Raw genomic sequence first — 24,402 nt, forward strand, 5'->3', positions numbered from 1 at the left:
AATTCCCAGATCTCAATATAATTATTGTATATTCAGTTTCATTCCATCTCTCAGACTGCCCTTTGATTGAAACATGTCCTTTTGTAATAAATAGGAGAAGAGTATGGAGAGTGTGTGGGGGTTGGGGAATTGAAAGAGGGAACTAGTATGGCTAAGCAAAAGGTAAGAGAAAGGAGAGGGAATTCATCCTCACAGCAGTTCAGTATCTGCACATATTTGTACATGTACAAATTGAACGTGTGTACTGTATGTCTGTTTCTGTATGCATGTACAGTATGTAAATAATGCACAGTAAATACATATACAGACTTATTATATAGACATGAATGACCTGATGTATATCATTGCAAAGGCTTAAAACCACTTCAGTTTGATGGTTGTTCCATTGCGGCTGCTCCATAAGGGAATTCCTGCCCTACAGTAGGTTAATGGGAGTTCCAGCAAGTGTTCCTCTCTCTGTTTCTCTGTCACACACACACATTCTCTCTCTGTCTGTCTCACACACGCTCCCAGATTGCAGAGAAGACAGAAACTGATGCTGTTTTTTGCTAGAAAGCTGCATTGGAAAGGTTGCAACGTGCTATTTAAAAAGTGCTATAGATGGGAAATGTGCTGCTGAAGCAGGTGCTGAATTGGATCTGAAATTCAATAGAGCCAGTATCTTGGGGCAAAGTCAGCTTGGGAGCACTAGACTATTTCATGAGCCTTGATTCCTGGGTTCATTCTGGGAATGCATAGCCCCTGTGGATTTTGAGGATTTTCATGTCCTTCTTTCTTCACCTTTGCACTGTTGTATTTCCTTGTGAGATGGCCGCAGATCTGAGCAAAATACCCTGTGAACGGACTTGAAGAAGTTAATCTTGTGTTTGGTTATGTAGCCATAATGTAGCGATAATGGAGTGGAAAGCAGTGTAAGTAATATGATTGATTATTCAGACAGTAAATCAGAAGAATATTATTTCCTTCTTTGCTTCTTTTATAGCTTTCAGTATGCATATTTAAAAAATATAAGCAAAACAATATGTTCCCCTGGTTTGTACATGAGTTACCACGAGAAGTTTCTAATGCTGAGATTATGCAGAATTTTTCATAACTGGATAGCTGAATAATACATGTGAATGACGGGCTTGCATCTGGATGGGTCCTTATCTTTCTGATGCAAAATCAATCTAGAGCCTGGATGGATCAAAAACCAATAAAACAGTATATAATTAATACTAGTTAGCATTATTTGTATGTGCCAGAATTATTTTTATGATTGGGCCTAATCCAGTGTAGAAAGGAAATCTTTTCCAGTTTGGGAAAAACTCCTAGTCTGAGATCTAAACTGGCAATTTCGTATAAGTTCAAGCTAAAAGACTGAGGCAAGCTTCTGGTTTCCAGATACAGTGGACCAGATCCTTAGCTAGTATAAATTGACACTGGAGTCAGTGAAGCAATTCTGATTTACAGTTGATGAGAATTTGTCCCGGTATTTCCATAGCTGCCGTGCTTGCTTCAATACACACAATTATTTGCTAGTGCTTACAATACATTTTTCGTTCCGCTGTTTGCCAAGTTTCTAGTGCCATGGTATCTCTCTGCATAACAGGACGTACTGTGTATATAGCTGGGCAGCCCTGCAAAGAACAGCAGTTTGTTGTGATAGAGGTTCATTTTGCTGCTGCTGGTAAATGTCCGCAGAAGTTTCCTTCCGTTCTTGTTTGTTTCCTTATCAGGCTCACAGGCGCATGACCCTCAGGAGTTTTGAACTCCCAAGTTATCGGCTCATCATTAAAAATTAATCAATAGAGCAAGTGGCAGAAAAAGTCTAGAAGCATAAGAAATGTAGAGACAAATCCCTGTCCTCTGCTGTGTGTGTACATTGGTGGGGAAAGAGGGTCTAGGGATCCTATTAGCCCCATGCAGCATTAGCTCATCATCCCAGCCTAGCACTCGAGAGTGCTAGATTGGAGTGCTGGCTAATGAATGCTTTGGCATACCATGACCTTAAGGGGCATGGCTAAGCCTCCAGCCATGTTGCACAGGAGCTGCTGCACTTCCTAGCTAGTGGGTGAAAGGTGCTCCTTTTCTCAGGACCAGCCGTGTATGCTGTCCATAAGTTGCAGCTGCCTGCCTTGAAGAATCCTGTAAGGTGACCAGATGTCCCAATATTATCAGGACCGTCCCGATATTAGGGGCTTTCTCTTTTATATAAGCAACTATCCCTCCCGCCACCCCAGTCCCGATTTTTCACACTTGCTATCTGGTCACCCAAGTCCATGGTGATGATGGCTCTTGCAATTAATAAATACCTAGCATCTTTCCCATACCCAGCGTGGCTTCTGTAAGTAAGGGCAGATTTTTGCCCTTAGCTTTGGAATGATTTAGACACGCTGCAGTTTTAATCTCCTTGGCTCTTTTTTCCTGCTAATTCAACCTGAAAAGACTTCATGTAACTAACATTTATTACAGACTAATTAAAAACAGTAATCTCCAAATGGCTACACATACCTATTTAAATTCCCCGTTCTCGTGGCAATGTGACAACATATCCAAGCATTCAGAATAAGTTTGCTCGCTGCCTATTGTATGAGATGACTACTTAAAATAGGGTGTGGGTTTTTTTTCCCTGCACGCTTCAATTTATCTCTGCATTAACATTAACTGATACAGTATGCCTGGCTTGCAACATGTGCAGTGATCTCAGGATTGGTGGAAAAATAACATGAAAACAAGCTTTGCTCTTCTAATTCTGCCTTTCCTCACAGCGTCAGGTACAGGGGCATGGGAGAGCTGCACATGCTACGTCTAGTGCTCCTCTCATTATAAGACTCTGAACTCCGTGGTAGATCATTATACAGAACCTCCTTATAGCACATGCAGTCACTGAGTCTGAAATGCAGGCTTTTATGTCCTGATCCTATGAGGTCTTGAGTGTCTTCTCGGGGGTTGGGGGGGACTTGGCACTCTTGGCTTCCACTTACTTCAATAGAAATTGAGCTGTCAGCGCTCTACAGGATCAGGTTCACAAAGAAGCAAGGTGCACAGGCAGGGCCTCATCCTGCAAGATGCTCAGCATTTTTAAGTTCCATTATCTTCCGTTGAGCTGAAGGCACTTGGAGGTGCTCAGTACCCTGCAGAAGTGGGCTCACACTGCGAGTTTCTTGTGCAAGCTCAGACATGAATAAAGCTGAGGTCAGCATTGGTCAGCTGGCGAGTGAGATTGTATCTTGTGAGATTGACTGAAACTGCACCTCACGGTATTGATTTGCATTTAACATGATCAGAGAGTGTATCCACGCAGTGTCAAAGGTGTGAAATATAACCATACAGAGCTGATGTATCGCTCCAGCTGGTATAAAATGCTGGCTCCTCCTGCACAACATGGACTCTGGCTATTTTTAAACAACTTTATTTTGGGAGGTGGATTTCTGGAAAAAGAAAACAATTCTGTAAAAGACCACACTAGTCTGCTTTAGCCTAAGGGCTCAACAAAGGTTACTCAGACAAGTAGTCGTATTTAGTACAATGAGTAAGAACTAATAGAGAGAGTAAGGATTACATTGTCACACCTTGCTGGTATAACATAACTACAAACTGAATAGTTATACCAGGAGGCAGTTATACTATTTTGTTTGTACTGATATAATGACTTTATAACTGTGTAGCCTATTTTTTTTCCCATATGAGAAGAAGCTGTCCTAGTATAAACACCTTTGTACCAGTTTAACTGCCTCCCCCGTAGGGGGAGGAGTGTGCCACTTTAACCATATCTATATAGTAAAGCAGTACAGCTTTTGTGTGTGGACAAGGCCAAATAAGTATATGGTTGTATTGCATAATATAAGGCTGTCTATCAGTTTATGGCATTCCTATTGCACTTATCATTGTAGTGTCTTAAGTGCCATAGACAGGTTAAAGAATATTAAGGCATATTTTCATATTAAGAACTAGAAAGAAGGGAAAAGCTCATACCTAGAAGTCCAATGAGAGAGAACTTGGGGAAACATGGGATGCATTATGAACTACCTCAGATTAAACTATTCTCTTCCTAAAATTCACAGCTTGCTGAGTTGATATTAATTCTTGAAGTGAATGTTTGAATAAGGCTTCTTTGCAGGTCTTATAAAGTATGTCCACAGCTTGTGGTGGTGGTGGGAGGGGGCAAAGTGGAAGATAGATTGACCAAAAATAAATGCAATTCCCGAAGCATGAGTGGTTATCTATGTGATTCTTCATAAGACTGTCTCTGAAAGTCCCTGAATGTTGCTTGTTAAATCCCTTATGAAACTTAATGTGCATCCTATTAAAGTAAAATGATTAGCTGCCAAGAGCAGTGTTCTGAGAGAGGGGACAGAGTGCTTTTTAGTAGTGAACAAGAAAAGGGTCTAGATATGCTGATATCTACAAGCAGTGGTTTAGAAAGGAACTGACTGGAATCTGTGAAACCGCTGAGCAGTACAATGCAGGAGTCAAGGTGAGAGGATGAAGAGAGAAAGAGGTTGTAATAGTCTCTGAGGACTTTGATGTTGTTCTGCTCAGAGCCCAGAAGGCCTAAACTGATAAGGCCAGGCTACTAAGATAAGTCACAAATTGATCAATACCTTACAGATGGAATGAAGCTTTCATTCTGATCAGGAGAGTGTTTTGCTGTAGATTAAATTGGAGAGTTATTTAATTTCAGTAGGCAACCCACTATGTGCCAGATCACAGGTGGTTTCATTCTCCATAACTACCTCAGATCCTCTCAACAGGGTTTCAGTTCTTTCCCATCTTGTTTAAACCAAATAAAATAGGGAGTGTGTTTGGACAGATTACAGATTCTAGTAATATGGGAAACTAAATTCCAAGGTTTATTTACTGGCCAGGTATAGTAGAATGTAAAACTGATATGACTTTAAATCATCAACTTGTCGCCTATACCTCAAGTGACCAGATTTTCAAAGAAGAAGAAAAAGAAAAAGAAAAAGAACTCCTCTTGCAGACAAACAGTTGGGAAGATGGCAAAGGGGGTGGTTTTTTGTGCAGGGACTGCTCCCTTCATGCACTCCCAGTTGCACATCACTTCAGTGAGAGTGAGGAGCAGAAGAAAAGAGAGGGAGCTGTATCCCCATCCTACTTTCTACACTAACTGGCAAAGCTAACCAGTCTCACCAGGGAGACCAGACTGCACACCGCATGCACCAGAGAATTTAGGGTGGGATTGTGCCACTTTGAGGCACCATCTGTCCCCCCAGACTTCCTCTGGATCTGCGCAGTTACTCAATGTCGACTGCTCAGGGCAGGGTTTAATAAGTCATTAATACTGTGTACTCCCTAACACTTCCTAAAAACTTGATGAGTATTTCAGAAAGCTCAGCCCTGATTCCTGCGTCAGTACTGATAGGAATTCATGGCAAAGAAGGATCGATTAGAAGTCCCATGTGCGCAACAATGAGGCAGTCCAGAGACACAGAGAAAAGTATAAAGTGTAGGCTCCCTTTGGAAGAAGACTGGAACTCTCCATTTTCTGTATAAACGGCAAGACAGGGACTTAAAGGTCAACAATAGCATAAACTTTACATAATCAGATTGACTTTTAAAGATAACCTTATAAAGCATCAAGAGATACTTGAATCATAACATCCTAGGTTGTAACATTATCCACCCTGGGATGCCATGCCATGTCATGCAGAGGAAGTTCTTATTCAATAAACAACCTCCTCGCTCAACTCTAGAACAGGTTGGATGAAATAAGACTTACAACCCCCTTTAGAGTTTGTCAGCACCATGAATGAAAAGATGACTTTCCATTGGATTCCACCTAGTGTCATGTAGCCAGGTACTACATGAGGCATAAGGAATTTGCTAACATTCTAGCGTATTTCCTGTGGATAAGGCATTCCATGTTGCTTTAGCCACTATTTTATGACATAGTAAAATGTTTTTGATAAAATTATTTTGAATTTGAATTGCAGCAACACACAGAGGCCCCAGTCAGAATTGACACTTGACAGCAGCTTTTAACCGTAATTCATCCCTTTGGTCAGGGACCTTAATGGGGTGCCTAACCTTGACCCAGTTTTGTGCTGATTGACAGCTTGCTAGAACTCGCCTCCAGTCTGCAAAAACATAACTGGGGTGTTTCTAGCTGTGAAATTATAAGATGTGTTGTCATGCTCTTTTCTGTGCTCCGCACCTTTAAATATAGAGTGTCTGTGGTGAGGCAGCTGCTGTTTTGCTTTCTGTTTCAGGGCCAGAATGATAAGGTGACTTACTGTGTTCTTTTGCATATGGAGGGTCAGATTTATCATGGTATTACTTCAGTTTTCTGCCATTTTAATGCTATGGAAATTAGTGGAGTTTAACTAGCAGAAAATGAGAGTAATACAGAGATGAATTAGTCCCAGAGCTAGTGTGTTTCTCTCTCTCTCTCTCTTCTGATATAAAAGTTACTTGTTTGAGGAATACATGTTGTGTTCCCTTTATATGGAAAAGCAGAACAGGAGCAAATTATAGCTGCCTCATCTCTAAAATAGAGAAGAGAGGCAACAGAACATGACATGCAATCCTGCATGTTAATTCAAGTGCCCGGAAAGCTTAATCCCTACATCAAACAGGAGAACACATCTGCATTGGACAACTACATGGGGTCACAAGCCACCCTTTAGCCATGCTGACATATCCCATCTGTCTATGGATGGCACCCAATACAAGAACTGGTAGAAACGTTATTTCAGTTCAACTAAACGCACCGTTGGCAAGCCCCTAACTAGATGCGTTTCTTTTTTGGATGTGGGATATCAATTATGGAGGAGATGTCCTCAAGCTGCTTAGCAGCCTTCCTTATTAGGAGAAGACCTGCACAGATGATTATGGTCTGACTGTGGCAAGACAACAAGGTAAGCCTGATCCCTGATGTTAGGAAGCTCCACAACTGAGGGCCTTCAAGTAAGAGAACCCTGCCTTCAGCCCCTGACAGCTTTGCTCAAGCTGCTGCTGTTTGCGTCACTGATATTGAATATGGCATTCTGGAAAGAGAATTGAGGGTCAGGTGGTCCCCAGCCTAACAGGCACCTGACCTATTTAGTGCTTCACAAATGAGACCAGGATTTTTAAGCAGGTATCAAATTGTATGAGGAGTCAGTGTAGAGCTCAGAAAATGGGGATGGCATGCCTTTGCTGATTTGGAAATGAGCTGTGACATGCTGTACTAGGTGAACTTTCCACATATAGCATTCTTGGTTAGTTCTAGTTAGAGCATATTACAGTAGCCCAGCCTGGATATGACAAAGCCATAGATTACTGATGCTAAATTTGCATCTAAAAAGAAAGAGGAGGCCTCTGGCTAACCTTAAATAGGAAAAAGAGATTTCTGGCTGTTTGGTTGTGTAGGAGCTATGGGGAGTCCAGAAGGACTTCTGAGACTGCACTCACCTTGATGCTCTGAGAGAACATTGGGTGCAGTCAAGGTTTCTGCTAATTCCTCAAAATGTTTTTCTCTTCCTTCAAGGATCATCTCTGTTCTACCAGGGTTGAACAAGAGCCAACTGTTCTGCATTCAGGAATCAGGAACTATTTCTTTTAGGCATTGGCACATGGTTCAGTGGGGTGGTAGCACTGTTTTCTCCTGATGGATAAGAGATATGAACGAGGATGTCATCTACTAATTGTTGGATGGGAGCCATTGGTTGAGCATGCTGATGGCCTGCATGTGAGTGTTATTGGGGAGAAAGATCACTGGGCGATCACTGGGCACTCTGGAATCTGCAAAATGAAAGAGCAAAGCCATCTTAGTGTTTATGTTGTGGGATTGGCCTCTTTCTTGAAACAGGAAAGGGCCTTATTTAGAGGCACCACTGTGGTCTGTAGTTTATGACCGATTGTAAATATCATCTTTTAAAAGAAAGAAATTGATTTTTTTTTAAATCGCTTTTCTTGGAAAACAAAACTAAATGTCAAATTTCTGCTTAATTAATCAGCAGACCCAAATCCATGAGAAATGTCTCTAGAATTGAAAACTAATTGGATTTTCACTGAAAGACCCATAGATAATGAGCGAAAAGCTGCAGATTAAAGGCTTTGCATCCTTTGCAAATTTTGCCTCTTGGTATCTAATTGCACCTCTATACAGTTTACTGGTCTCAAGCAATGAATTACTACTTCGCATGATGTGTTTAATTTCATGTTGTTTTTCATTTCACTTGACTGAAAATAGAAAAGTAAGAACAAAAGGTTTATTTAATGACAATACACGCTAACAATGCTAATGCTTTCCAGCCTCATCTTTCTCTAAATAATTTAGTTTGCAGCACAATTAAAGAATGTAAAATATTACGGGCAACTGCTCAAGGAACTGGGGCCCGATACTGCAAAATGCCAAGAAGTTGTAATTCTAGCTGAAATCAGTGGCTGGTGAGGGTGTTCAACTGCTTGTCAAATTGCTTCCCAAGTCGTCATAAGAGAGGAAGGACGGTGTTGTGGCTAAAGCACCGGATTGGGGCTCAGGAGATCTGGATTGTACTCCTATCTCTGCCATAGACTTAAGAATGACCATGCTGGGTCAGACCAACGGCCCAGTGTCCTGTCTTCTGACAGTGGCCAATACCAGATGCTTCAGAGGGAATGAACAGAACAGGGCAAATTATTAAGTTTCCTGTTCCTTTTCCTGTTGCGAAGACCCAGCTTCTGGCAATCAAAGTTTTAGGGAAACCCAGATCATAGGGTTGCATCCCTGACCATTTTGCCTAATAGCCGATGGACCTATCCTCCATGAACTTACTCATTCTTTTTTTGAACCTTGTTATATTTTGGCCTTTACAACATTCCCTGGCAATGAATTCGACAGGTTGACTGCGCATTGTGTGAAAAAATACTTCCTTACATTAGTTTTAAACCTGCTGCCTATTAATTTCATTGGGTTATCCCTGATTCTTGTGTTTTGTGAAGGGATATATAACAATTTCCTGTTCACTTTCTCCACAAAAGTCATGATGCTATAGACCTGTCATATGTCCCCTTAGTCATCTCTTTTCTAAGATGAACAGTCCCCGAATCTTTTTAATCTCTCCTCATATGGAAGCTGTTCCATAACCCTAATAATTTTTGTTGTCCTTCTCTGTATCTTTTCCAATTCTAATATATGTGTTTTTGAGATGGGCAACCAGAACTGCAGGCAGTATTCAAGGAGCAGGTGTACCATGGATTTATATAGTGGCATTACATTTTTTTGCCTTTTCTAATGGTTCCTAACATTGTTAGCTTTTTCGTCGGCCTTTGCACATTGAGCAGATGTTTTCAGAGAACTATCCATGATGACTTCAAGGTCTCTTTCTTGAGTGGTAACAGCTGAATTAGATCATATTATAAGGTATATGTAGTTGGGATTTTTTTTTTGCACTTAGCCCTTGAATTTCATGTGCCATTTTGTTGCCCAGCCACCCAGTTTTCTGAGAACCCTTTGTAACTCTTCGCACTCAGTTTTGGACTTAACTATCTTGAATAATTTTTTATTGTCTGCAAATTTTGCCATCTCACTGTTTACCCTCTTTTCTAGATCATTTATGAATATGTTGAACAGCACAGGTCTTAGGACAGACCGTGCTATTACTTCTCTTAATTGTGAAAACTGACCATTTATTCCTACCCTTGTTTCTTATCTTTTAACCAGTTACAGATCCATGAGAGGATGTTCCCTCTTATCCCATGACTGCACACTTTGCTGAAGAGCCTGTGATGTGAGAACATGTCAAAGGCTTTCAGAAAAGACCAAGTTTACTATACCCCCTGGATCACCCTTGTTCACATGCTTTGTTACCTCACCAATCTATTAGAATTCTTTGAGGGTGTCATGATTTCCCTTTACAAAAGCTGTGTTGACTCTTCCCCAACAGATTGTATTCATATAGGTCTGATAATTCTGTTCTTAACTATAGTTTCAACCAATTTGCCTGGTACTGAAGTTAGGCTTACTGGGCTATGTGGCTTCCTGTTTGACCTTGTACAAGTCACTTAATCTCTCTATGTCTCAATTCCCCAGGGACAGGGATTGTTTTGTGTGTTTGTCCAATATCTGCCATAATGGAACCCCAATTTAGTCAGCGCTGTCATCATAAATAATAATAAAAATTGAGAGCAATTTAAGAACTACATTGTTCCCTGAAAAAAAATGGAACTGCAATTGGTTTGTTCTTTAACAAACTAGAATTTATTTGTAATGTGAACCAGCAGTAAAAATGAAACATTTCAAAAACTGCAGTATGCTTTTGAGCCCTGAGGTGCCTTTTGTCTTGGACTCCCCAGTGCCACACATGCCTTTTCAATGTATTTCCATTGTGGTGAGTAGAAGCAGCCAACCAAGTTCATCAACTTTGGAAGTATGCTCTAGAACTAGAAGGAATTGGAGCACTGAGAACAAATGCAGGTTGTGTGCAGGCTTGGCTCCATGTCATACAAATTACCCAACAACTGGAACAGAGTGAGGCTTTTAATATCCATGTGCAGTTGAGCCTGTTTCTATCAATCACCAAAAAAACTGTCACAAATAAATACGGTCACCTCATAGTTGTCAGTGTTTAAATAAAGATCAGGCAAAGATGTACAGGAAATCTTGGAGATGCTTTAACATTGTAACTTAAAATAGGAGGTTGCCTGTCAGCTGTGATCCTTACTGCATTGCATTTCATTGTATATACCTCAGTGAAATATCCAACTGTTTGTTTTTATTTGCTGGCTTTCAAAATATTGATGAGAATGAAAAATACAAAGTTTCGTGTCTCCTTTAGTTCTTCTGCGAGCCAGAATGTTAAAACAGCAATAAATAGGCTGTAGTTCTGTGTGTTGGTTGCTTTTTCTCTTGATGTTATGAGCGTGTTGCAATGACTGGGGCAAGATGAAGCAAAACTAGCTTGCTGCACTGTGTGGTCAGACTTTAGCATCTGAGATAGTGAAAGAACCTGAATCCTATAAACTCCATGAAAACTCCAGTTAAATAATTGTTTATTATTCTAAGGACTACTTTTAAATGGTCCTTACATTGGAAGGCTTGAAATAGTAACTTCCTTGAATTTCCTGCCATAATTGTAAACTACTGACTCTTTATTAAGGTCAGCAGTGGGTAACTAACCAGGAGCATGTCCATTCCTCTCTTAATTGATCTTCTTATTCCATTGATCTGAGGTCAATCCCTGCACGTCAACTTTTGGAAAAATCTGTGTGGTGATACTATAAAAGACTACATCATCAGTGCAATCTCCTAGTCACCTCCAGCCCTTAATGCTTTCTAGCTAAATCATCAAGCCTGGCAATTTTGCACAGCTTTACTGTTTTATACTGAAATAGCATAAATGTAAAACAGTACACACTGCCTTTCTGTTACTTTAAAGGCAGTACTAGCTCTGGAAGGGTCTAGCAATAGTCTAGCGCTAGGTAGAAGCAAAGAGGATTTTCTCTTGACGTTCACTTCTAACATCCAAATCTTCGGCATGACGTAATTAGTGTAATTATACACCTGGTCCTGCAAGGTGTTGAGCACTCTCAACTTCAATGGAAATCGAAGGCACTCAGCTCCTTAAGGGATGTCAGGCTCTTTGCTGAGAGATTTTTTCCCCAATGTCATGAAGATACATTGCTAAGAAACCAACTCAGTAATTAATAAATGCTTACATTTGATTTGATTTAAGTTTCTTACAAAAATATGGAGCTGTTTTCCTTCTCATATTAAGCTAATGATAACCATCTGATTTTATGGTATCCAAACATAATGGTTTAGCTTGATTCTTGCATCAAGCATAGCGTGACGTGTGTCTGACTCTCAAGACCTTGGAACTTTACAAGAACAGTCAAGAGCATTTTGACCATTGAGACTATTCTGTCTGTAAAGCGAAATAAAGGCATTTAAAGAGATTAGCGGGATAGGGGCCAGGACAGTAGTCAGCTGCAAACAAATACTATGTCACTCTGCACGTACAGGATGGATAAAGATGACCAGACTAAATATTAATAGTAACTAGTGATTTGGGGTGCCTCAATATTTGGTTGTCCTACTTGAGACATTTAGAAGGAGCCTGTGATTTTTAGATGGTATGTGGTCATCACTTTCTTAAAGTTATGCTCATTTAAGGTGAGCACATTGATGGGGGTGTGCAAACACCACACCGGCCAGGAGAGAGTTAATGAGCAGTTGTGGGCTCAGGGAGCCCTGCCGTGCTACACTTGCAATAGGTGTGGGACATGGAAGGAGGGGTTAAAAGGGAAGAGCACACAGCTCAGAGGGGGGCTGACCAGGAAAGAACAGACTTCCAGCTCATGCTCTGTGTGAGAGGCGCCTGGCTGGAGCCAGAAACTGTTCAAGAGACCGCTGCTTGCCAGAGCCTCCCTGGAGAAAGGTAGGCCTAATGAGGGACTATTGTTTGTTAACAGTGTCTTTCTTGTGCTGAGGAGTAAAACTGTGGTAGATTGTGCCTCACCTAAAGGAAGTGGCAGCCAAATAAACCCCTTTTTGTTCATCCAGCCAAGGTCTTAGTAGTGGCTTGTCCTGAGCTCAGGAGCAACCTCAGGAACACTGGGTGGATAACGTGGACTGAAGGCTACTCCCCGTAGTCTCACAAGCTGCTTCAGGCCCCTGTCGCAGATGCTCCCATTCGCACTGTGTCAGCTGCCTGGCCTTAGCCCACTGAGCCAGCAGGGCAACCAGTGTGCAGTCTCCTGGGGCTGTCTTGGCTCAGCTGGTGGGAGATATGCAAACCTGCCTGGAGGAGATGGAGAGAATGAGACATCCAATGCCAGCAGCTTTATATCAAGACTGATGTAGCCAGGAAGGAGCCTGTTAAAGATAGTTTCCATCTGGAGCGCCCATCCCTACTGTTTGCTGTATGGGAGATTCCCAAAATTGTCCCTGGGTTTGTCACCCTTTGAACTTCTGTATGGGAGACAGCCCTAGGGTGTTCTAGTCGCACAGTGGTCTCATTTCGCCAGATTCTGACCTTGCTTATGCTGGTGTATCTCAAGAGTAACTCCATTGTAGCCGGTGGATTTACACGGTGGTAACTCTGCTATGAAATCGGAATCAAGCCTATTGATTTCAGTACATTTTTCCAGTGTGAAAAAGGGCTCTGAATTTCTGGGGTCAGGCCCTGATCAAGGATTTGGACCTATTTTACTATCTGTTACAATTAAGCAGTAAATCACAACAGTGAATTTCTGGATGTTTATAGCCCAGCTGAATTGGAATCCAGTCATTAAGGCACTATATGGGGCCCGTGTGTGCATGTAACCACCTAAGAAGTAAAAGATTGCTCTGAAATGTATAGCCTTGATAGCTTTATTGTTGCTATGAAATTGACTGCGTACATAAATATAAAGGAAACAATAAGGCCCAGCTCTTTACTGGGCAGTAGAGACATGTTTATGGCATCTTTTACAATGCAAGCAGAAAGCACAAATTGTGTCCAGATTCTAAAGATACTGCACAGTAATTAAACACAAACACTAAGGGTATGTCTACACTACATGATTATTCCGATTTTACATAAACTGGTTTTGTAAAACAGATTGTATAAAGCCACACTGAGCACATTAATTTGGCGGTGTGCGTCCATGTACCGAGGCTAGCGTCGATTTCCGGAGTGTTGCACTGTGGGTAGCTATCCCGTGGTTCCCACAGTCTCCCCTGTCCATTGAAATTCTGGGTTGAGATCCCAATGCATGATGGTGCAAAAATAGTGTCGCAGGTGATTCTGGGTAATTGTCGTCACTCATTCCTTCCTCCGTGAAAGCAACGGCAAACAATCATTTCATGCCCTTTTTCCCTGGATTGCCCTGGCAGACGCTATAGCATGGCAATGATGGAGCCCATTTTGCCTTTTGTCACTGTCACCGTATGTGTACTGGATGCCACTGACAGAGGCGATACTATAGTGCTACACAGCAGCATTCATTTGCTATTGCAAGGTAGCAGAGATGGTTATCAGTCGTTCTGTACCGTCTGCTGCTGTCATGGGTGCTCCTGGCTGGCCTTAGCTGAGGTTGGCCAGGGGCGCAAAGACAAAAATGGGAATGACTCCCCGAGTCAATCCCTCCTTTATGGTTTATCTAAAAATAGTCAGTCCTGCCTAGAATATGGGGCAAGTGTACTAGAGAACCAGTGTATCAGAGAACCAGAGAGCACAGCTGCTTCATGTCAGATCCCGCAGAAATGATGAGCTGCATGCCATTCACAGGGGGCGCCCCTGCAACAACCCCATCCGTTGATTCCCTTCTCCCCCAACCTTTCTGGGCTACTGTGGCAGTGTCCCCCATTTGCGTGATGAAGTAATAAAGAATGCAGGAATAAGAAACACTGAGTTTTTAGTGAGATAAAATGAGGGGGAGGCAGCCTCCAGCTGTTATGATAGTCCAGGCAGGACATTAAATAGTAGAGGGGAGAGGAGCCCAGCTTCCCGCTTCTATGATAGTCCAGGTAGTACAGAATCTTTTCTTTAGACATGAAAGGAGGGGGGCTGATGGAACTCAGCCCCCAGTTGCTATGATGAGGACAGTTACCAGCCGTTCTGTACCATCTACCGGGAATGACCGGGAGTCATTCCTATTTTTACCCAGGCGCCCCCGGCCCCTCACCTGAGGCCAGCCAGGAGCACTCACCGGCTGATGACGACGATGGATAGCAGTCATATTGTACCGTCTGCCACCGGGGAGAGGAGGGGAGAGGATGCTGCTATTCATTGCCGCAGTACCACGTCTACCAGCAGCATGCAGTACACATAGGGTGACATATAAAAAAGTCAAGAAACAATTTTTTTCCCTTTTCTTTCACGGGGGGGAGGGGGTAAATTGACGACATATACCCTGAAACACCCTGGACAATGTGTTTGACCCTACAGGCCTTGGGAGTTCAGCCAAGAATGGAAATGCTTTTCGGAGACTGCGGGGACTGTGGGATAGCTGGAGTCCTCAGTACCCCCTCCCTCTCTCCCTCCATGAGTGTCCGTTTGATTCTTTGGCTTTCCGTTACGCTTGTCACACAGCACTGTGCTGTGGACTCTGTCTATCATAGCCTGGAGATTTTTTCAAATGCTTTCTCATTTCGTCTTCTGTGACAGAGCTGTGATAGAACAGATTTGTCTCCCCATACAGCGATCAGATCCAGTATCTCCCGTATGACCCATGCTGGAGCTCTTTTTGGATTTGGGACTGCATCGCCACCTGTGCTGATCAGAGCTCCACGCTGGGCAAACAGGAAATGAAATTCAAAAGTTCGCTGGGCTTTTCCCGTTTACCTGGCCAGTGTATCCGAGTTCAGATTGCTGTCCAGAGCAGTCACAATGGTGCACTGTGGGATACCGCCCGGAGGCCAATACCACTGATTTGCGGCCACACTAACCCTAATCTGATATGGTAATACTGATATCAGCGCTGCTCCTCTCATCGGGGAGGAGTACAGAAACTGGTTTAAAGAGCCCTTTATATCGATATAAAGGGCCTCTTTGTGTGGATGGGTGCAGCGTTAAATCGGTTTAACGTTGCTAAAATCGGTTTAAACGCGTAGTGTAGACCAGGCCTAAGGGTCTGACAGGAACCTACAAATTCAGGAAACTTTCAGCTGATGATTCTTATTCCATTTTTCTTCATCTCACTGGGCTAGATTGTCACAGCACTCCCTTGGCTGCACTGGGAATTAAGGCAGTGTAAAACTCTCTCCCAGTTCTCTGTCTGTCTGTGCTCAGATTGTAATTCCAGGAGGGATGATGAGAGCAGAGGCTAATCACCCAGTACTCCTGCTGCCTGGAAGGGGTCGGAAAGGGGTCCAGAGTGGAAGAAGCCCTGACTCTGCTCCTCTTCCTCTCATCCATTCACCAGCCAAGCTCATGAAACAATTAAGTTACTCCATGGAAAGAGGTGAAGTAAGTTACTTCTTCCCCCAGAACAAGATTCTGTGAGTTACAGTTCATGCTCCTATTTGCTGTTGAAGCGATGCACCTATGTTAGCTCTTTACTTGGGACAGGTTGTAAAGTGACAATTTAGCCCCTTGTGCCAAGATTAGTATATATTGCAAATAAATTGTCTAGGGAGGTTGTGGAATCTCCGTCCTTGGAGATTTTTAAGAGCAGGTTCAACAACTCCTGTCAAAGATGTTCTAGAACAGGGGTTCTCACAATGTTTTTGGTGGCCTCAGAGCACAGCCACCACCTCTTGCTGGTGGCTGCACTGACATTTCTTCCTAAAATACTTAATGCACTTTAGGAAAAACAAATCAATATGCACATATACATGTTCAAATCATTGTAATTTATTTTTGTAGGGTTTTTTCAGACTCAGTAATAAAAATAATGTACAGTGGTCTCTATTCTTTGCTGGACCTAAACAGAATAGAAACACAAATGGGGTACTTTTCATGTTCTTGTCTTTTTGTTGTTTCTTTTGCTTATTTGGTTCATTTTAAAAAAAATCTTCCTAGATAGTAAGTCTACTACTGTGAAAAGAGAGATTTGTGTGTTTGTAAATATCACTTTTCACAGCAGACTTACTTAGCCCCAGCAAGCTCTGGCTCAAATTAAGCCCTGGATGGGGAGGTGGGCAGGGAGGCCGCAGGGCCCAGGGACGATGGCAGGAGTGGTGAGCCTGAGACCAGAGCCTGGAACAAGAGCCTGCTATTGCATGGATAGAGCCCAAAGCCCTGTGGCCAAAGCCTGCCCCCCACCACTTGGAAACTGGGGAATTCAACACCTGCCTGCATCTCCAGCGTTTGTGTCTCTGGAGAGGGGCAGGGCCTAACCCCCACTGGTGGCCCTGGAAGAGGGGCCACTGCTTCCTCCCCACCCCCATCACAGCCCATGATGCTGTGACCACATTTGAGAAACACTGGTCTAGAATACTTAGTCCTGCCATGAGTGCAAGGAACTGGACTAGAAAACTTCTCGAGGTCCCTTCCAGTTCTGTGATTGATTTCTGTTAATTACCGACACTGTCCCCAGAGCTTTAGGAGACATAAAGGAAGACCTGGCCTATGCACTGAGGCCATTACAGTCAAAATAGAAAGACTAAGGGCAGACACAAAAACACAGTAGGAACTCCGAAGATGGTGTTAACATAGTATCTTTCTCTTAGTAAAATGTGGAGCCAGCATATTACTAATATAGATAAGTGCCTGAGGACCATCCAGAAGAGAAGCAAGTTCTAAGTAGAGTGACCTTGTGTTCCTGAAAACCAGGAATGTCCTGCTTTCATGACTTATCCCTGTGTTCCTGCTGGTTTCACAGAAATCAGTATTTTGTCCTACCATTTGTAAACCACTGAAAATTGGCCGCTGGAAGGGACCGCTAGCCTGCCGAGTTATTGAATTTGGCAGCAGGCTGGCTGAGACATAGGTATCTCAAGGACCGCCACCCACAGTGCCTGCCACAATGATTGAAGCTTCTGAGATGTGACAGTAATAATAAATAGTAACAGTGTCAAAAGAATGATCCTACCCTAAGGCAGAGATTTGGAAATAATGTGAAGTATAATGTTTGCGTGACTGTCATCTTACTGTACACTATGTTGGCTTTTACCTTTATTAGTTTCATTCAAGCCACTTCTTTTTCTGGACCCGCATGCTGCGATGACTCATGTGAAAATGAATGCATGTATCCTAAACATAACACACAGCATGCAGATCATATTTGCCAACACTTCAATTGGAAATGATCAAAACAAACAGCAGGTTTCCAGTATACCTTTATCTGGCATTACACCAATTAGCAAGACTCATTTGCAGATTATATCTCTGCCAATAGGTGGCAATCACAGTTTCTGCTTTTGCTGCAGCAGAAAGTTTGGCCCAGATTTTTAAAAAGGTGGTCACTGATTTTGGGTCCCCAACTTGACATCATGTAACTGCCATACATAGATATCTCAAGCTAGACACCCAGAAATAGATACAACCACTGTTAGTGGCTACCTATGAAAATGTTGTTTGGGCACAAACATTGGCAGCAATAGATGGGGCTAGCAATTCCCTTATTTGTTGCAATATTAATTTTTAAAACTTCACTGAGTAAATATTTAGGGTGTTTGTGATAGGCGCTGCTTTCTAACTGTGACTGTTATCCATTTTCGAATAAAGTTGTAACAAACAGAAGGCGATGCATTTCTGGGTGAATAGAGCATAGCAGTTTAACTACTAGAGAAGTGTACTAATCTCCATGGGCCTGAATGTGAACTTCGTCCTTCCCCTGGAGAGCAGTTACTCAAACCCTGCTGAGCAGTTACTTGCACACCTAGAAGTACAGTATTGCTATTTTGAAATGGAATTTGTACAGAAAAATAAGGAAAATAATTAGATCTGTTCCTTTAATGAACATTGCTAACACTAGAATCCCCATCGCTGGAGGGTAGACAAGCATCTGTCAGAGATGGTCTAAGTATATTGTTCATCCTGCCTCAGTGAATGAGACTGGGCTAGATGACCTCTTGAAGTCCCCTTCAGCTCTCCATTTCTATGATTTTGTGCTCTCAATATGTATACAACGGCATCTTCTGAATTATTCTCTATCCCTGTCACTACGTACATGTTGGTTGCTTTTTCAACTGTTGCAATGCAGCAAGCAATTGTTTTTATTGAGTTGTCCACAATGATACTAAGATCTTTTCGGTGAGCAGCTGCAGTTAATTTAGAAGCTATCAATGTGTATGAGTAGTTCAAATTGATCCTTCCACTGTGCATTAACTTGTACTTGTCAATGTTGAATTTTTACTGGTGCCCAATTACCTAGCTTTGTTAGGTTCTTCTGAAGTTTTCCATAAATATCTCTAGGCTTGAATCAGCTAACTAATTTTGTCATTTGCAAATGTTGCCACCTCGTGTTTTCCTACATTCTGACTATTAATAAACATGAAGAATGGGTTTCATAGTACAGGCCTTTGGGTCACCCCACTATTCACTTCCTTCCTTGTTAAAACCGAGCTTTTAATTCTATCCTTTCATTTCTGTCTCTTAAGTTTCTGAGCAATGCATTTTGCTCTTCTAACTCTAAGAAATTACCTCTCAGCAATTTCTTCTTGGTTTCTTTCAAAAAGCCAAAGATCTTCACTGGGGTTTATTAAAGTCCATATTAATTATGACCACTGATACCATTTGGGAATCCCCCTGCACATACACAGTTAGAATGAGAGAGGAGGAGATGTCACACCTTCTGAGTATTTGGGAGCTGAAAAGTCACTCTTGACTCCCACAGGAACATGGTCGTCTCTGTTAAATTTGTTGTAAAAGTTAACCCCCAAAGTAGTGAACCCTGTCAGTCTGCCTAGAGCAGAGGTTCTCAGGACAAATATTTTGGTGGCCTCAGAGTGAGGCCACCAACTCTTGCAGGGAGCCGCTCTGACAATTTTTCCTAAAATACTTAATTAACTTTAGGAAAAAAACAAATAAATATGCACATATACATGTCCAAATCAGTGTAATTTATTTATTGCTAGCTAGTAAGTCAGTTGTGAAAAGTGATATTAACAAACATACAAGTATTACTTTTCACAGCAGCCTTACTTAGCCCTGGCAAGCTTGGGAACAAATTAAGCCCCAGAGGAGGCAGCTGGGGCCGGGGGGATTGGTGGAGGGCAGGGGAGGCAGCAGGGGCGTGGAGCCTGAAGCCCCGCACCCAGAGCCTGCCATCCCACTACTCCAGGGCTGAAGCCCAAAGCCAGAGCCCTGTCATTGCTGGGAAGGTGGGGAACTCACCTGCTGCCTGCTTCTCCAGCATTGTGCCCCAGCAGTCTTCAGAGGGGGGCAGGGCCCAACCCCTCCTGGCGGCCCCAGCAATGAACACCAGCGTGGTGCATTCAGGAGGAACAGGGAGGGGGAGGGACCACTATTTTGCCCCCAACCTCCACCCCATCACAGCCCAGGATGCTGTGGCCGCAAGAAAAGACCCAGGTGGCTGCATTTGAGAAATACTGGCCTGGAGGTAAACCTCTTCAATACAGAGCAAAACCACCAGATAAGCTAGATCTTCAAAGCTAGGGTGACCAGATAGCAACTGTGGAAAAAACGGACAGGGGTGGGGGATACCTATATAAGAAAAAGTCTCAAAAAACAGGCCTGTCCTACAAAAACAGGATATCTGGTCACCCTATTCAAAGCATTTCCCCTTTCCTGCCAGTGGTCCTTCTATTGTATTTGGATTGAACTTTGAGTAGCTTTCAAACATCCTTTGTACAATCTTGGACTCTAGCCCTGCAGTGAGATCCTTGACCATGGAGCTTCAAGCTTTCGCAAAGTCCCCAACACCACACATTTGGGGTATTGGGGACTTTGCGAAAGCTTGAAGCTTCATGGTCAAGGATCTCACTGCAGGGCTAGAATGGGCATTACAGGAGTGGGCCCTTGGTCAGGCAATGGAACACTTTAAAGTGGGAATCACTAGGCTCAGATGACATCTGGTAATATAGATCTGGATATTGTCAGCTTACTGGTTATCTATAGGGCCACGCTGCCATTATTATTACCATGGTACTTAGAGGTTCCAAGTGAGATCAGCTAGATAGTGAACAAACACATAGTAAGAGAAGAGCTAAAGCGCTTACATTCTAAACAGACGAGACAGATAATTGGTGGGAGGGAAAGCAGAGGCACAGAAAGGTGAAGTAACCTGTCCAAGTCACACAGCAGGTCAGCGGCAGAACTGGAACAGAATCCAAGTCTCCTGACTCTCAATCTAGAGTCCTAGCCACCAGGCATCAACATGAATAAATATAATGAATCTCCAGGGGATTCTAGAGAGTCCCCAGAGCTAACGATGCAACACCACGACCTATACTTTCCTGAAAAGAATGAGTTGGAACCACTTGGAGGCAACTCTACCCACCCTCACTAGCCCACACAGCCACATCAGCATTGCCTGGGGACTAGCTGTTTCCAAAACAATTGATAGCTGGCTATACTGACCACTTTAAGTCCATCATGCAAACGTCATTCAAATAAATTAATCGGTCATGCAAACTAGCATCATTGTGCAGCCGAAAACCAGTTCAAATATGTTTAAAATATCTTTTTATTCAGAAGCCTCGGGAAGTATCCACTGCCTTCTTGATCACCTTTCAAAACCTGGGGGGTAAAAAAACATAAAGCAGTGAGATGTAGCATGTTTTTGTTAAATACGTTTTGCCACTTGCAGGCTAAAAAAATATCCAGGGTTTTTCTTGAATGCCATCCAAAGGTTATAACTGTCAAACCAGGATATAGTTCTGAAGTTTGGAAAAGGCCAGTTATCCTACAAGTGTTGTTTTTTTTCCTTTAAAGAAAAATGTCAACTATGGACCTCATTGGCTCAAGAAATAGCTTAAGAAGATTATACTATCAGTATAGAAAAAGGGAACAACACAGTGTTGGGGAAGAATAAAGTGGCAGGAGAGAGAGAATGACAGAACTAACTTAGAACACAATTCTGAAGAAATATGCTCACTAGCAGTTTGACTTTTACCCTAGGCATGAGTTAATGCAGTTGCATGGGTGTAATTGAGAATGTAATCTGGCCTGAGGTATACAGAGCAGTTGCCTGTCTTTACAAATAGACTGCTGAGCCTAAAGACATACACACAGCAGTGGATTTTTCAGGGTGCGTAGCTAGATTTCTATCCAGCCCTACAGTAATGTGCAGTACAAAATTTTGCTTGAAATAGAGGTGTCAACGTATTTAGGCCGGGATCCGTTGGAAACTAGAATTCAGCATGACCAGTGTTACCAGTCCTCTTGTGAACACATCTGAAATTCAAGCCAAGACTATGATGTAGCAAAAGATCAAAATGTGATGCAGTTCTTCTGGCAACCCTTTTAGGGTTGTTTTTTCTGTCTTCTCTCTGAGGAAGAGGAAGGAGATGATCATAAAAGGGAAGGTTAGGTGATAAAGTTAGATACTGGAGGAAGAGGATGGACAAGGAGCTGGAACAACAGAAGGTTCTTCTGGTTAAGGCACAGAACCATGAGTCAGGTGACCTACATACCTCTTCCCTCAACTCTGCCACAGACTTAAGTGTCCTTGGCTGTCACATAGGCCAGAATTCTCAAAAGTGGCTTCTGATTTTGCCATCTCAGATGAGGCAAAATCAGTGACAGCAACATTGGCCTTAAGCTCTCTCTCTGCCTCAATTTCCCCAGCTGTAAAATGGGGATAATAATTCCTTCACGCGGTCACAAATACTCAAAGCTGAGATGAATATATATAAAAACATGTTATACTGTGTGTGTTCGTTGGAGTAAATTGATTTAATCAGTTTCTGAAGTTTAGTTTTAGATGATTTGTATAGATCTGACAATTATGAAACTTTGGTCAACAAAAAAGCCAGACAGGATTTAGATTTTATTCTGATTCTCATTTACACTCTGGCAAGGTAAAGGGGAGGTAAGTTGGCATAAATTACATTCATACCTACTTTGAGGCCCTTTTCTTTTGCTAGAACATGCAGCATCAGCGGAAGTTGGTGTAATTGAGAATCAAACCCCTAGAGTTCAGAATGATACATGCATCTCAGCTTGGAATATTTTGGAACAGATCATGTGGCGCTGTGCTAATTTACACGAGCTAAGTATCTGCCCCATAATTATACCCATTTTACATCTAGGGAAACTGAGAGACAGCAAAATAACATCAATATTATAATATACTTGGTTGCCTAGCTAGGGATACCAATATGGAGAGTGTGTGTGTGAGAGAGAGAATGTATGCAAAACAACATCAATCAAGTTTAAATGCTGAATCTTTTCTCAGAATTAGAAATCTGTGCAAATAAGAGAATGTGACCAAATATTTTTTTAATTGCAATAGAGTAAGAATCTATCACTCTAATGCAGGATAGCTTAGCTTTTTGATTCAAAGGTTGGACAAAAAAGCAGCATTCTTGTCCAAAGTTATGTTGCTAAAACAAAGTCGAAATTATTTAAACTACTAAATTGTTAGTGCAACTGTAGCTTGTGTGCCTCTCTCCACCTCCTTGCAAATGGTATAATTTTGGTCACCACATGTTCAGATGTTAGACTGGTTATTTTTTATGAGGTAGAAGAATTTTAAAATAGCTTGTGCAAGGCTTCTTACATGTCAGTTAATTCACCTGAGCATTTAATAACAACTAACATACTAGTAGCTGCTTACATCCAACCATTCCACAACTATTCATTCTCTAACCAAAGGCTTCTGGGTGACAAGCAATTCTTTGTGAACAGAAATAGCAGAATGTTCCACTGATTGAAATTAATTTTATAACATAAATTGCTGTATCACTCATTAGCTTAATTATAGATTCAGGAGATTTCCTGCAGACTAAAATGGAGGACAGTATAGAGAAAGGGGCCTGATTTTGATCTTACTTATTGCATGCTGCTGTAAATCAGGGATAACTTCACTGAAATCAGTGGAACTATACCAGCGAAAAATTGATGTAAGAGAGATCTGAACACAGTTGCCAACTTTCATGTGGTAGATAAGCACCCTGACTTTCACAATAAGCCAAAAATCAAGCTAATCCCAATCCCCAAGAACCCCAACACTCTATGTGACTAGATCCCCCTTCAGTGTGCAGTCTGGGACTATGGTGGGCCCTTGTGCACCCCGACTATCTCCCCGCCTTGCCCCTGCTTTCTGGGAGCCGAACAAAAAAAAGAGCAACAAGCTACAACAAGCTATAAGCCAAAACCTAGCCAACAAGCCAATTAAGCCCAATTTCTGCGTTTTTTTTCCATGGGTTTGGCATGTCTGGATCTGAATCACTTTTGGAGTCAATGAGGTCAAAATTGGGGATTCTCTGTAAATGAGAAGCTGTGAATACATTAGTTATTGTTTTCTGTAGAGTTTTTATTTTACTCAATGTTTTTTTTCCCTACAGAGCTGCTCAAAAGTTGAATCTGTCGTCTAAAAAGAAGAAACATAGGCCATCTACATCATCTGCGTCTGAATCTCTTCTCTTCTCTACCAACTTCAGCAGTATCCTTCAGACTTCCCCACCCCCCGCACCACCATGTTTGCTGAGGGCAGTCAACAAAGTGAAAGACACCCCAGGGTTGGGCAAGGTAGGCCTCAGACTCTCTAAAATAATTTTTTTTTTTTTGAGAGGAGAAAAATGTCCCATACAAAACATTAATAGAGTACTAGGCCTGTTGGGTTTTTCTTCTTTGCCATACCCTGAAACTTGTCTTCAGTATCCATTCAAAGTTCTGACAAATTGATTGCTTAATGCAGGTGACCTTCTAATAAAGCTGGAGCAAACTTGTGCTCAGTGAACCAGACTCAGTCCTGTTGGCAGAACACAGGTTTCAAACTCCTTGCTGTGGTAAATGAAATGGGGGTGAAATGACAGAGTTGTCTGCAACCCCAACTCCACCTGGGGCCTTGAAGTATATTGGACTCTCTATTGACACTACAACTCAGTCTTATCTTCTGTCAACTGATTCCCACCCTCCATCAAAACCCTTTTAATAT

The 24,402-nt window shown here is 42.2% G+C and overlaps 1 protein-coding gene across 2 annotated transcripts in view; it reads left to right on the forward strand.

Moving 5' to 3' along the window:
- The window catches only part of KIF26B (kinesin family member 26B), a 458,615-nt gene that overhangs the window by 278,607 nt on the left and 155,606 nt on the right, over positions 1-24,402 (forward strand). For both annotated transcript variants that reach the window (XM_030557033.1, XM_030557034.1), the window contains one exon: positions 23,810-23,993. In XM_030557033.1, the coding sequence (XP_030412893.1) occupies positions 23,810-23,993 (184 nt within the window). The remainder of the gene's footprint in view (positions 1-23,809; positions 23,994-24,402) is intronic.

Source organism: Gopherus evgoodei, chromosome 3 (assembly GCF_007399415.2).
Source record: "Gopherus evgoodei ecotype Sinaloan lineage chromosome 3, rGopEvg1_v1.p, whole genome shotgun sequence".
NCBI lineage: Eukaryota > Metazoa > Chordata > Testudines > Testudinidae > Gopherus > Gopherus evgoodei.